General features: G+C 36.2%; 1 protein-coding gene across 2 annotated transcripts in view; it reads left to right on the top strand.

Moving 5' to 3' along the window:
* Positions 1-3,031, top strand: part of LOC132156730 (anaphase-promoting complex subunit 1-like) — a 58,695-nt gene extending 55,664 nt beyond the window's left edge. For both annotated transcript variants that reach the window (XM_059565715.1, XM_059565714.1), the window contains exons 46-48: positions 101-305; positions 1,279-1,413; positions 2,630-3,031. In XM_059565715.1, coding sequence (XP_059421698.1) covers positions 101-305; positions 1,279-1,413; positions 2,630-2,742 — 453 coding nt within the window. In that variant the 3' untranslated portion in view covers positions 2,743-3,031. The remainder of the gene's footprint in view (positions 1-100; positions 306-1,278; positions 1,414-2,629) is intronic.
* The last annotated feature ends 12,289 nt before the right edge of the window (positions 3,032-15,320 follow it).

Genomic DNA, 15,320 nt, shown 5'->3' with positions numbered 1-15,320 from the left:
TTTGCACTTGGCATTCCCTGTGGACAGCAAAGAAAGAATTTCTTTGTACAGGGAAACCTGTTTTCCTTAAATGTTATCACACTTGTACGCTTCTCCATAGGCCGTGCGGACTCTGGATCGAGGCGATCTCTGTGAGACGTTCAGTCTGTGGCAGATGAAGCTGGTTCTGGAGTTGTGTGAGAGTCGAGTCCTGCAGCAGCGGCTCAGAGACACACAGCGTCAGGGCCACGGCCTGCTGCTCAGCTCTGAGTTCCTGCCCGTCATGAAGAGCTCCGCCGACCGGGCCCTGGATCGCTGGCTCTGTGGTGAGCAGCATGACACAGCATCAGCATCTAACATCATTAGTTCACGTGCTTAGTCAGATTTTAGAGCTTCTGTGTCAGCGTTTGGGTCTTGCATGTGTTTAGTGTTTTGGTCAACACCTTCAGCAAGTGTGAAAGGCTGTAGTGATGTCTGCTCTCTGCAGCGGCTGGCAACTTAAAGGCTAACGAGGGGAAATCTTCCTAACCATTCAGTTTTTATTTACATTGTTAACTTCCACTCTCATTACTGTAAAGCAAAACAGATTCTAAATCATGTAACATAATTATTATAGTTATAATTGTAGTATTTGTTGTACTGGCTTTATTCTAACTTTAATTGAACAATGATATTGCTGCATTAGAAAACGTTTGCGAAGTGAAGGGTGACATTTGCTTAATTGTCATAATGACAAAATGCACAAATCTTAATGGTCATAAAAAAACCTGATTCATTTTCTTTGTACAAAATATAATTTTATAAAAATAATAATAATAGATGTATTCTTTTAATTTAAAATGATTATTTATCAATATTAATGTATTCATTAATTTTTTTTATTTAAATAAAAAGTAATTATGTATTATTATAATTTTTTAATTTTTCTATTCTATTCTGAAATATAGCCCAGACATGTCTTTTGAGATTCATGAATCCTGTATAAAGCATGTCTGGATCAGATTATAGCCCTTAAAAACTTAATAATAATAATGATAAATTAATTTTTTTTTCTAATTTTAAAATAAATATTTCTTAATGTTATTGTATTATTTATATGTATTATTTAAACAAAATGATTATTTAGATATATATTTTTTTAAATAAATGCCCCTGACATATTTTGTGAGATTCATTCAAAGGTGAAGCCACACTAGACATTCACTTCTATTTATATTTGTACAGATGCATACATCATTTTTTCACCAAGTTTGAATCCTTAACTATTAAGCTAACAGCACTGTTATTTTTAACTCCCAGATAACAGTCACGTGCTGCAAGAGTACATGAGAGGACAGCCAATGAACAACGACACTGATGTCAACATGTTAGCCTGCTTCCTGGTTTACCATTCTATCCCCAGCCTCAAGAACATGGTGGCATCTGACCTGGAAGGTACATTACACTCCAATAGTGAAGTGACTTTCAATAGAAGCTAATTGCTGGTTTATTGAGAGAACCAAGAGTTAAATGTAGAGATCTTTGTTTAAAGTAAATTAAGTAAGCTCATGCCATTCCAAACCGGTGTGACTGACTTAGTTCAAAACACAAAATGAAGCTCTAAAGGCACCACAAAACAATATTCCAGAACCAATTTCAGTCTGTTCCTCACACAAAGCTACCATATGGCTTCAGAAGTCTTGAAATATTCTTCAAGAGTCATATGGATCACACTTAAGGTCCTGATATACTTCAAGCAAACTGGTGTGACATAAAAATAAAAATGAAATAAATAAAAAAAATCAGGCCAAAACGAAGCTCGTCTGGAGTTTGTTTTGGGAGTTTGAAATCACAAACTTTCCAGAAAATTTCACTACAGCTAGTTAACACCTTCGAACTACCATTAGTCCGTGGCAATTACATAATAAGTGTGCGTTCTTTGACATGGAAATCAGTTACGAGGATGAACACAGCATAGCTGCTTTATAATAGAAATTGAAGTTGTTCTAATGGAAGAGCAATATTGCGCTGTAAAATCTGCTTACTTTTAAGGGTCCGTTTGTTGATTTTTCAACCAGCTTTGTGTGTGAGTAGTTCAAGTAAATAAACAGTGTGTATTATTTTTTGGTTCACCTTCAACAAATTCAACATTTATTTATCGTAAAACATGACCAAAGATGCCTTTGTCCTGTTTTTTTGTCTAAACTAAATACCATACTTAAGCAGTTTTGTATTCCCACTCGCGGAGCCCTGTGCATTATGGTTGTTGAAGTTTTCCTACCCTTTTGGCCCAGTCTTTTAAACTTAAAATGCACTTCTACTACATAGACAGCCAACTTTTATTTTTTTATTTTTTTTTAAAGCTTAAATAAGATCTAAAAGCTTAAATGTTTCCTAAAAGTAAACTCAGGCGTTTCACAATTCTTTTTAGTCCCTATGTGAAGGATAAAAAAAACCTTTGTGCTTTTTTTTGGAGAACAACCCCTCCAAAGAATAAATAGTCATATTTTCGGCACAGCATGTGCAAGAATAAATAATGAGAGAAATGCAACTTTTAAGTGCAGTTATCCCTTTAAGCACTGGATATCTGATCAATATGTTCTGAAATTTTGCACTGATCTATAGTTAGTCTTTCTTGTACTTTATCTCCTAACATACTCTCTCTGTACAGGATGTTCCTGTTTTCCAGAGCTGCTGGTCAAGAGCAGTCAGTTGGGTGTTCCTGTACGTGCTCTGCTGCGTTTGAGTCCTCTGCTCCTTCAGAAACAATATTCTGGAGTTTAACCCACCAATTCCTGGAGGTCAACCAACCTTCTCCTTATACAGGTACCGCAGGGTCATGGTTGCCTTGTCCTCACAGGCCACAGGAACTCGCTGCATTTATTATGTGGACATTTTTATCAAATGATTGTGTCTTTGGAGCCCTGGAGAAACATGTTTGCTCACCCCTGGTTTGACATGTGTATATAGTTTGTAACTATATTTGTACCTGTGAGATTCCAGTCAGTAAATATGACTGGAGGAAATGGTTTTCATAAAGTATGCCTAGCTTGTATAAAAAAAAAAAAAACTTGTCTGGTTTTGTCAGTTTTTTTTTTTTGGCCAAGGTGAGCATTACTTTAAGGGGCTTTCACACATGCAACAATTCTCAGTTGCTGGATCCAACACTGGCAGTCTTCATATCATGTCACTGCTCATTTGCATAGGATTTAGCTGTCAGCTGCTTGGAAATCAATAATTCTCATTATAAAAAAGAATGACTTGCAGTCGCTTCTTTGGTGCAAATCATTATATATGTGAACGCCCCCTTTACTATTGCTCATACTTTAAATTAGGGGTTTAAGTCACTAAACATAAGTATTAAACTTTGTCACAATAACTGCACCAGGACATGAATGATTGCTCAAATCGTTTGTTGTTAATTAAACTATATATCAAATAAATAAATAAATGTGTAATTGAAATAAAGCTGAAATGAGATCGAAATGTAAATATTAGATGGAAAAAAAACAATTTAAAAATAAGAAATGTTGCTTTGGCTGCTAACTGAAAGAAAATGTTAATTGAATTACTTAAATGCTTAAACCTGGTATTAATTAAAAGTATACAGTATAGAAAACCAGTATATAAAAACAAAAACCAATAAAAACAATGAAAGCACAAAACAAATCTTTACTAAAACTTGAACTAAAATGAAAATAAAATATAAACATAAATGCTAAATTCAAAATATAATGCTTGTGGTGTCCAAATTAGCGCGTTAACCCACGGCTAGTGTTGGCCACCCCACTTACAACTGCTGCTACTGTCACTTTTTCTCTTGACAAGAAGAGCATTTATTCATTTGCAGAATGACTGAGAACGGGAGACGTTTTAGATGCGCGCTCCACTTCACTTAAGCGCCAGGCGCGAGTCAAACAAGCGTGGAAACAGTACTGTGCTCACTTGATTGAAATTATTGCAATATAAAAGTATATTTAAACATTATGGTAGTTGGGTTTAATCGCAATTAATTTCAGAAAAATTTGCGATTAATTATATATATATATATATATATATATATATATATATATATATATATATATATATATATATATATATATATATATATATATATATATATATATATATATATATATATATATATATATATATATATATATATATATATATATATATATATATATATATATATATATATACACACACACACACACACACACACACACACACACACACACACACACATATAGACTCCTATAGAGGGATCCCGAGTCATATCTCAAGCTTCGAGTCTTTAGGGAATTGGGCCAGTAAACAACCACCCAGTGCACATGGGCCTCATGATGACAGGTTTTGCATAGGCATCCACCGTTCACATTTCCATCAGGAAATGTAAAAATCTTGTTTGCATATGTTCTTTTCTTACACATGGCTTTTCTGTCTTTCGTCTTATTAACTGTAGCTCAGCAAAATAAGTATCACACAAGCATTCCTGTATAAATGAAAACCACCCCACTACCAGGAAGACATCACCACACACCCTCTCACATTTCACACTATTTGAATAGCCACGTTTCTGTTTAAAATAGCTCGGCCTGTACTGTGCTTTGAATACTGCTTTCAGTTACTGTGTAACTATTTTACTGAACTAAACCACACTGAAGTGAAAGTTCTGCTGAAACCTCCTGCTGGTAAAAGAATGTAAAGTGAGAGAAACTTCATGTGAAGTCAGAAGACTTGTGTAGAAGCTGTAAGGATTATTAACAGAAAATGAAACCCATTAACAGAAAATGAAATGACTGGTCATATTACCCTTCAAAAATGTGAACCAAAAAGGGGCTTTTGAAGGTTAATATGACCAGTGATTTCATTTTCTATTAATGGGTTTCTTCAGAAAAAAATGAGAAATGGAAACTGAAAGCACAAATGGAGAAAACTGGCCTCTTTTCACACAGAGTAAATATTCAAGGGCTACCAAGCTCTAAAAGGCCTGAAAAAAGCACCATCAAATTAGTCCTCATGTATTGTGTGTTTCCAAGTATCCTGAAGTCATGTGATGTTTTGTGTGAAGATTGTTAGTTTTTCACTGAAAATCTTCCCCTTCATTGCAGTACTTAAAGGGATAGTTCACCCAAAAATAAAAAAAATTGAGAATTGAGAGTTATTCCTATGAAGGTAATTGTCTGCTCTGGAACCAAATTACTTTGTGTTGTTCACAGTAAGGCCCAGCTTCTGTATGTGCTCCAGAACAATCTCTGTGTCACATAGAGCATGCAGCTTGCATCTTGTTGGGGCGCAGAGAAGCCAATCATCTAAACAGGGCAGAATCCTCATGCCCTGAGTCTAAAGAGGAGATAGGGCTGCACTCATTGCATATCGTAAAAACATGAGGAGTCAATTCAGAGCCCGAATTGCAGGACTCTGAATTGATAGACCTGACCCTGAAAGATGAATCTTAGGAACTTCCTGTGGTGGAGAGCAATGGGAACATGGAAGTAAGCATCCCTCAAGTCTACACTCACAAACCAGTCTCCTGTCTTCACAGATCAAAGAACATCGACTGTGCGCAACATCCGAAAGGGAACACTTTAGGAACACACTGAGGTGTCACAGATTCAGAAGTGGATGAAAACTGTCATCCTTTTTTGGAATGAGGAAGTAAGTTGAGTAAAAACCATCTCTCTCTGTCTGAGAAGGGGAACTTTCTCTATGGCTCCTTTCAACAACAGTGAACAAATTTATAATGGAAAGGGCCATTAAACTGGTTGAATCTTTGACAACTGTAGGAAGAATTCCTGAAAATCTTGGAGGCAGGCATCAGAACTGCAGACTGTATCCCTTATTCAGAGTCATTGTCATCTGCAGAATTAAGAGAATGTCATTAGGAGAAGACTGGCCTGCACTAGATGAATGTACAGACCTACCGCTTGAACCACCAGCACTAGACCGGCTGGAGAGAGCATCCTCTTCATCGAGGAAATGTGAAGTGCTTATTTGTTAAACTTACTGTAAAATTAAGCTTTTTTTAAGTAGCTTTTAAGTTGTAAAAAAATATTTGCAGTGATGTTTTTGGAAAGTAGTTGTAAAATAATTGATGGAATTGAAAATTAACACCAGACGTTTTTTTGTTTGTTTGTTTGTTTGTTTTTTGTGAATATAAGGTTGAGGGGACTTGCAGTAATGATTCGGAGAGGAAGGGGGCCTTGGAATAAAAAGGTTGAGAACCACTGTCCTAGTCCGAACATTCACTGCTATTACACCCAAACATGAATACTCAAATTGTAGACTAATTCTGTAGTTTCAGGTTTCTAGATTCTATGTTTACGTTTATCATTATATGTCATATACATTTTTTCACTGGAATAAGTGTTATTATGAATTATGGACTTGTATTTTGTCCAAAAGCCACAGTTTAAAGTTGGACTAGTGTGGATTATTGTGGTGTTTTTTCAGCTCTTTGGACTTTCATTCTGATGGCACCCATTCAGTGCAGAGGATCCATTGGTGAGCAAGTGATGTAAATTCATCTACATCTTGAATGGCCTAAATTTTTATTTTTGGCTGAACTATTCCTTTAATAGATTAGCGAATGTTTTAACAAATGTTCTACAGTCTCTCATTATTTAGACTTCATGCATACTAATGTTAAAATTGTATGCTTATAATAGTTTTAGATGGAATATATTGTCATGTCATGCGTGCATTTTATGACGGGTCACCAAGCCTTATTTTTCACTGGGCTAATGCATCCTGGAATGATTAAAAATATTATTTTATTGTGGCAACTGAAGTCACTTTTGTCCAGGAGTTAACTGGGACTCTCACATTCACACGTGAATGTAACTTGCCATGTTGGAGTATGTAAAAGCTTGAATGAGGTTTGAGAGTTGCAACAATTGGGGGAATAACCTAAAACTCCATTTTGAACTTTCTGTGCCATTATTGGCAACAAATAGTAATTGCTTCGAATGCTCTCCCAGTCTACCAAATCCTCACCATTGGTTGAGCCAATGCTGCTGCGTTGGACCAGTCAAACACAAAGATTGGAAACCCATTCGGTGGTACATAAAATGACACACTGCAGCTTTAAATTCCCTGTTTTTAGTGTGGAGTGCACCACTTGGACTTGAAGCATATTCATAGTTTCATACCCTCTCTTAGCTTCTCTATAGTACTTCCTGTGTGGTTGGGAGTATTGCAAAGGTTGACTGGGCATCGGTATGCCAGTGACTTGTTCAGGAAATCCATACTATGTGATTCTGCCCATGCTCTGTGATCAGATAAACTCTTGTGTGTGTGTGTGTGTGTGTGTGTGTGTGGTGAGTGTTTGAACACTTCATTTCTGCTCAGTTCCCTCTGGAATTACTTAAATGAGCTCCGTTAGAGTTAAACATTGTCTCAGAAGGCTGTGCAAGCTTTGGGAGGCCATGTATAAAGTCTAGATGAAGGAAATCTGCCCTGAAATAACCCCTGCTCACGTGTCTGGACATTCCTGAACAGTGATACCTGTGATTACTGAACCTTCAATCATGAGAGCTGTACCGAATCTGGGGAACAACAGACATTTTAAGATTATTTGTAAGATTCAGCTTGAATGAAAGGTTAACATGAATCTTCTTTAAAGGATTTTTATACTGTGTCCCAGTTTTTGACTGTCACTCCGTTCATGTGCATTTCAAGAAGGAAGGGAAACTTTGAGACCTGATGTGGGATGTTTGGAATGTGAAATATCATGTTGTGAAACCTTGTGGCTGAATGTTTTTTTAGAATGTTTTTGTGCTTCAAAAACAGTTTAACATATTTGTGTCTGTGCATGCATGCAGCATTGATGGCAAGCCCTCACTGACACAGTGAAGCACGCTGTCTGTGTTTGAACGTGATCGGATATCCCCCTGGTCTGGAGCCCCACATCTATATTTGGCATGATTAGTCATGTCAGAATGAAGGGAAGCTTTAGGACTTCCCTTTGTTCTGCTGTGACGTCACAATACATTCAAATGTACAATGTGGGAAAGTCTTCTTTTGTGTACTGAGAGCATATGCATGTAGTTTTATGTTACAGTTGGCGTCAAACCGGATGGTTTTAATTCCTCATTTTGACCTTGAATTCGACAAGCATTTAAAACATGCAGGAACAAGTTTTCAGACAACATCGTGTTTTGAATTCCCATACACGCCCAAATTTTTCCCACGCTTTACAATGCCGCAGTGAAAAAACTGGGTCTAGTTCAGTTGTTGGAGCTTGGAGTTGTTGTTTTTTCTTAGATTTTAGGTTAAAACTTTAGGTTAGAAACTATTTGGTTTTTGAAACTATTTCACTTTTTTGCCGTTTATTTTAAAGCCCCTGTTAAAAAATTAATATGAAATGAAGGCAAGGCAAGGCATAAATATTCATATAAAACAATTATCTCATAGTTTTAGATGGAATATATTGTCATGTCAACTAGTAGTTGACTTAACCAGTGCAGTGTGCATTTCCTTTTATTTTGAGAAGTCTACACGTTTTATGCCAGTTCACCAAATCTCACCCATATGATTTATTTTTATTATTATTATTTCTGGCACACATCACAATGAGCTCATTGTGCCCCATGCATCATGGAGTTATTAAACCGATTGTTTTACCCAGGAAACAAGTCACGTTGTCAAGGCGTTAACTGGGACTCTATTCATTCACAACCTACAGAGAGATTTTGAATCGTTGCCGCAAACTGAGTCTGGTGAAGTGGGCGTCACCAAGAGCGCTTAAGAGAAAGTATGTGTGTGGACCTGTGACTCTACATGAATGACTCAAGTGAAGAAACACGAGTGAAACCACTATTTCAAAGGAAAAAGAAGAGGAAGAGGGGACATCTTGAACATTCGCAGTGGAACTTGAGTGCGCATCTGCGCAAAGTCTCTCCAAAGTCACTTGGTAACTTCTGCGCACCAGTGCAGCTCCATTCTCAAGCAGTTTTGGGGGTAAGTGCACATTAAACACACTAAAGCACTGACTTGAGTATTGAGTATTAAAGGGGGAAAAACTTCATCATAAGTTTAAGTTTTTGCTTATTTATTTAGCATTTTAGATTCATTTTTCTAATCTTACGGTTAGATGCACTGCTGTACTCTAGTATAAAAATGAGTCAGAATTTGAGCGTGCACTTATAGTGCGTTCCTCCCATCACCACGACTTGAAGATCCTTTAAAGCACTGTCAAATCAACGCGCTCTGTTTTATTATTATTATTTTTATCAATGCATACTTAGTATGCATTATATATTGTGTCATTTGCAAAAAAATGTTGCAGGCTTTCTTACATAAGATGCATTGAGTTATTCGGGTCATTTTATTCTCATTGGGCGCTCGATGAAGATAAGAGGAAGCCTGCGGTGCGAGCATGAGATAGTGTTTCTGACTTCCTGTTCCTCTTCAAAAAAGATACTTAATTGGAATAGCTATGCATGGCTCCATATGGCAAGCGTACATGCATGAGGTTTTCGCGTGGAATGACGAGACTAGAATAATGCAAATATCTTTGAATTCCACCTGTAACTGATTCTCTGTTTAATAACTATTTCTTATTTAGCTTCGAAGCGTCTGACCCGTTACGCGAGGCCCGGTCTGTGGTTAGTTACTGTGTCGAGTCACGTACTTAGTTGCTCCCATGTCACAGCGAGGGGGCGTGGCCGGCGGCTGTCAAAGCGACGTCGTGCAGGCGTTTGTATCTGGGTAGAAAAGAGCGCGCGTTGGCTGTGTGTCAACCCGTTTGCTGGCTCCCTAGATAACAAACTAGGGTGCACGCAGCCAGTTTCTGGTAGAAGTTGTGTCTTTTGTTGCCTTCTTGAATTTATGTGTTTGTTTTTCGATCAATAAGCATCTTCTTGCTGTGTGCTATTACAGACGGTTTTATAAACACGCCAAAAACGAAGTAACTTGTTTTAACTGAAATAAAGCCTAATGGAAATACAAACTAGCATTTTTTGCTATTCATTCCGTCTATTTATTCACACAGCGCCGATGACGCTAGACAGACGCGACGCGACGCAACATTCAAAGACGCTCATCTGACGCGTAACGCAGACGGAACGCGCCCCGAAACGTTTGACAGCGAGCTTGAAATCAACTTTTGACCCTTTTTAGTGTGAGAAAACGCTAAATCCCTCTCTTTTGAAGGCGTTTTTCCTTCTTATTCGTGTCATGTTTAACCGTCTCATGGAACTTCCTCTCATTGCCCATTCATGTGGTTTAGTAGCACGGCCCTATATAACTTACACCCATCTGTGAACACGGAGGTGATTTCCAGTGCCCTCGCAACATCATTTGTACCATGGTATACATTAGAATACTATGCCATCACTGTAACATGGCATGGCAAGCAGGTGTTTTAAATGTCAATTTACAGTCTGGCTTGACTTGTTCATGGTAATTTACATATCTGAAGTGAAAGAAGGACTAACTGAGAGCAAGCACTCTAAGAAGTTGTGTATTTTTAAGGTCACATTCGTACCCTTTTATTTTACACTGCCTCCACGTCTACTTTTAGTTAAGCAACGTTGGTTTCCAGTAAAACCTGTTACTGGTGGCCGTAGACAGGCGGAAGTGGTAGCAATGAAACTTGCATTCATAAAAAAGTCTGGTTGTGTCTATTGTTCTGTTTTAGATGGGTTTGAGATGACTGTTCGTGATCAGATACTGTTCCCCAGTAAGTGTGCTGCTTCTAGAGCACACCTCGTATTTCAAAGTTTGATGCAATTCATTTTTGGCTCTGAAGTTGAGTATACGAGAGGGAAACCTCTGAATCACCGGGCCTGATTTTGGTCTGATCTGTCAGATTAGAAAAAGGAACCAAAAAAAGGTTTGAGGAATGAATATGTCTGTAAAATTATGCACAGGTGATAGATATTCGATGATAAGAAAACTAGACATGTGACCTGTGTGCTGTTGCTGTGGTGTGAGCCAGATGAATTTCTCTGCTAGGTTTCATTGCCATCTAGTGGACATTTCTCTCAACTAGGTAAAAGTAATTTACTGTTTTCTAAAAACCCACGCATTTTGATCTACTACAGTATCTAATTTTATAATCTAATATTAATTTGTACCATAGGAGTATAGACATTGTTCAGTTTGAATAGTCATTTAAACTATAATTAAGTACAGTATAATATAAATATAGACAAATAAGTTTGTCATTTTTGACTTTGATTATAGCTTGTGAAGAAACGTCATTGCAATAAAACACAAGTAATTGCAATACTTATTTCAACAAAGTAAATGTATAAGATAAAAATGGTATGTATGTATTTTATGATAATGGTGAATGACGTAATCAGCAGTGACGCATGAAGACCTGTAGTTTCTTGTTTATTTTTATTTTGTCCAATAGGTGGCAGTATTTGCAACATTTCTGACATATGGCCCGTGGTTATGTAAACTTGCCATAAAGTTAATAATCACCACAGGAAGTACTGTCAATCATAAACTATTATAGATGTTTCTGCAGCATTTTGAATGTAGTAGCTACCTAGTCTTAGCACCATTTTTTTACATTTACAGTACCATGGTATTGATAGAATTACATCTGAGAATTATGTAAACAACTTTATATGTAAATTTATATGGTATATGGCTATCGATAGAGTATTATGGTAGGCTATATATTAGTGTAATATAAAAAAAGTGCAGTAGTAGCTAATTGAAAAAACTGACAGTATTATATTACAATTTTATGTGTGTGTGTGTATGTGTGTGTGTGTGTGTGTGTGTGTATATATATATATATATATATATATATATATATATATATATATATATATATATATATATATATATATATATATACACAAACCTACACACACAAATTATGTAAATATACTTAAATAAAACAGATATATGTGTGTGTATAATTATATTTTAATTATAATTTATAATTTTTTTGTAAAATATCGATTTTTCATAAACATACTAGTAAACTTATGATGGTGCCTTTTTGTATTATAGGGTAATATGATATAATGTATTTAAAAAACATTGTGGTATTCTACAATTTTTACAATTTTTACAATTATTCTACAAGTGTAGAATTCTTTGATGTTCTTTGCTATCAACTGTCTTTTGTTTTTTATTCATGCATCATAAAATGATATTTCAGTTGAATAGATTATCATGTCAAACACGATCTAGTTAGTAGTTCTACAGTTTCCCTTCTCTTCATAATGCGTTCACTCCTGCAGTCCGACAGTGTTATTTGTACACCATAAACATGCTCCGTCCTGCCCTCCCATGAAAAGCCAGCTAACCTGTGTGTGAAACATGTATCAGTCATCATGCTGCTCTGGAAGCTCTGCAGGATTAAATACAGCGGTCATATGAGCTCGCTCAAATGATTATTGATCATCTTTAGAGCTCCTCTGTAGCGGAGAGAGCCTATTGTGTTTGACACGCCACTCTCAGGGTTTGATGGGACGCTCTGGAGTCTCCGTGTCCCTGGAGGAGCGTGTAAGAGGAGAGTATTGATCTGAGGTTTTGTGTGGGTTGCAGTGAGAATGAATCCAGAGTTTGTTCTCACAGGGTCGGAGCAAGAGAGACGCAGCTGCACGTGTCTTTAATGAGCCCCAGCTGTTTTTTCGGACACTTATTGACTGCTCATTTGTTTTCAGTTTGTTGTAGACATTCCTGCATGCCCAGTGCATTGGCATGAGTGTTCAGGAAGCTTGCAGTCCCTCACGGGCCAGAGGAACAGTGAAATGCTCCTCAGCCTGTTTTGTGATGCAAATGATGTTCAGTTCCTGTTGATGTAATTGACACTGCTTGTTTTAGTCACCACAAAACGTTCCAGTTTCATTTTTCAGACTTTTAAAACCATTTACCTGGTAAACTGCAAGTGGTAGGAGTTGAAGGCGGATGCATTTTTATAGCAGATAAACACCTGAAAGTGTGAAATGGCACAGAAGATCCTGAAGCTCACGTTAGTGTGTGTTACTAAAGGTGAAAGAAGCTTTTTAAATATCAAAATACTTTTTCCGTATCCCCGTTTACTGTAGATAAATAGGCTAAAATGTTAAAGGGATAGTTCACCAGAAAAATAAGATATTTTGAAGATTGTTGGTTTGCGGACAGTTGACGGTAGCCATTGACTTCCATTGTATATTTTCCCTACTATTGAAGTCAATGGCTACTGTCCACTGTTTGCTTTTGAACAATCTTCAAAATATCTTCTTTTGTATTCAACAGAAGAAAGAAATACAGTACCATATGAGGGTGAGTAAATGATGACAATCTTCTTTTTTTATTTATTCCTTGAACAATATAGTTTAACTAAAAAACTAAAGTGCCCCAAGTTGATTAATCACAGTACATTAAGACAAAAGTTGTCTGAAATGTTATGTATAAATATGCACATGAGGCATTATTGTATGCATTACATATATTTCTTGAACAGAAAATATGAACACTGGATTAAAAAAAACAAATTAATTTTTTTTAATTTAAAGAAACATATATATATATATATATATATATATATATATATATATATATATATATATATAAATCTCAGAATTTACTAAGATTGTTTTTTTTCAAATTCTTGCCTTACTAATTTATAATAAAATATTTTATATTAATATATATATATATATATATATATATATATATATATATATATATATATATATATATATATATATATATATATATATATATATATATATATATATATATATATATATATTTAAGCATAGATTAGCATACTAAAAAGTGCAGTTACTGCGTTTCACCTTTGTGGGGCAGCACTCAACAAAAACCCAACAGGATTTTCCCATTGGTTTGTGGATTTATGCTGAAAATAAGCTCTGTTACAACAATTTATGATTAATTTAAATACAATCAGCAGAAGTACAAAACTAAAAGCGATTATGAGTTTATCTGTTCGGTGTGATGTTTAATGTCTCATAACCTCCGTAGTGCCTTTTAGATACTTGTTTGCCATTTTCAACTTTAGTTGTCTTACAATGATCTGATTCAAGATGCCTTTCAGTGTCTTAACTGAAAGATGACATTAAGTCTAAGATAACACTTGCAGCTTGTTACTCACAGATTCTGCATTTCCTCCCAGATGTCTGCAGGATCTCATTCATTTCTATTCTTCCGTCTCCTCCTCCCCCAGTGTGTTTGTTTTCTGACTCTCTTCTGCCCAGCACAGGAAGTTGAGTAGTTATGGATCTAAAAACATGATGGAAATCAAGCGTAAAGTGACTATTCTGACACACTTCCTGACTAGCCAAGTATTTTCCTGTGTGCTTTCATACCATGTGTGTTTCTGATCCCTCTGATTATCTCTAAACACTTATAAGGTAGCAGTTTTTTGGCCGCCTTGTCTTTATTGTGACCGTGGAATGGGATCTGGACTAAGGACCGAGGCCAGATGTTTGAGCGCTGCTTCTGAGATCTTTCATATCGAAGGTTTTTTAATCACTTTTATGAGAGAAATTCATTAAAATCAAATGGGGCAAATTAACAGTCTCTTGACAACTTGTGAAAATTAGATGTACTCTGATCATACGAAAATTATTATTTTTTTCTTCATATAACTTTTAAGGTTGAGTTTAGTGTTGGATTTTACATAACAAAATAAAATGTTGTTTAACGTTTCCATTAAGTTCTGAAAATGTTATGTTCCTCTGAACTGCAAAAACATCAATGTTTTTAAATATTAAAGAAAAATTCCAATGCAATTTTAGAATTTTGCAAACATTATGAGAACGTTACTTTTGAATGCTCTCTGAACATTCTGAAACAAGTAGTAACATTAAATGTCCCGTTCTTCGTGATCCCATGGTTTAAACTTTAGTTAGTGTGTAATGTTGTAGTTAGAGTATAAATAATATCTGTAAAATTCAAAAAACGACCCGTTTGGACTACATCCCTCTAGTTCCTGCAGTAATGACATCACTAGAACAGTTTTTGGACTAACCTCCGCCCACATCAATACACAAAAAGGGGGGCGTGGTCTTGTTGCGCTCCAACGGAGAAGGAGGAGGAGCTGTGTTTGTCGCCATGTCGTCGAAACGCTGTTATTTTCATCTCGGAGTCCAATCACCTATGTTTGACCTTTCCAGGGACGCTGTACTTACCTTAATTAGATTAATGGTTACAATTTATGTTTAACTCGGTTCCTGAAAATTATAATCCACATGTAAAACTATGTGCAGCACATTTTGCTGAGGACAGCTTCCTCAATCTCAATCAGTTTAATGCCGGATTCGCACAAAGATTATTCTTGAAAGATGGAGCAGTTCCCTCTTTGTCTGGAGAAGGCGTTGTTTATGGACCACAACCAGTAAGTGTATTTTATTATTTAAGTTGGTGCGTTTTACAGT

This window comes from Carassius carassius, chromosome 14 (genome assembly GCF_963082965.1).
Source record: "Carassius carassius chromosome 14, fCarCar2.1, whole genome shotgun sequence".
Lineage (NCBI taxonomy): Eukaryota > Metazoa > Chordata > Actinopteri > Cypriniformes > Cyprinidae > Carassius > Carassius carassius.
Note: the sequence above shows the minus strand (reverse complement) of the source record. Positions and strands in the feature narration are given on the sequence as shown.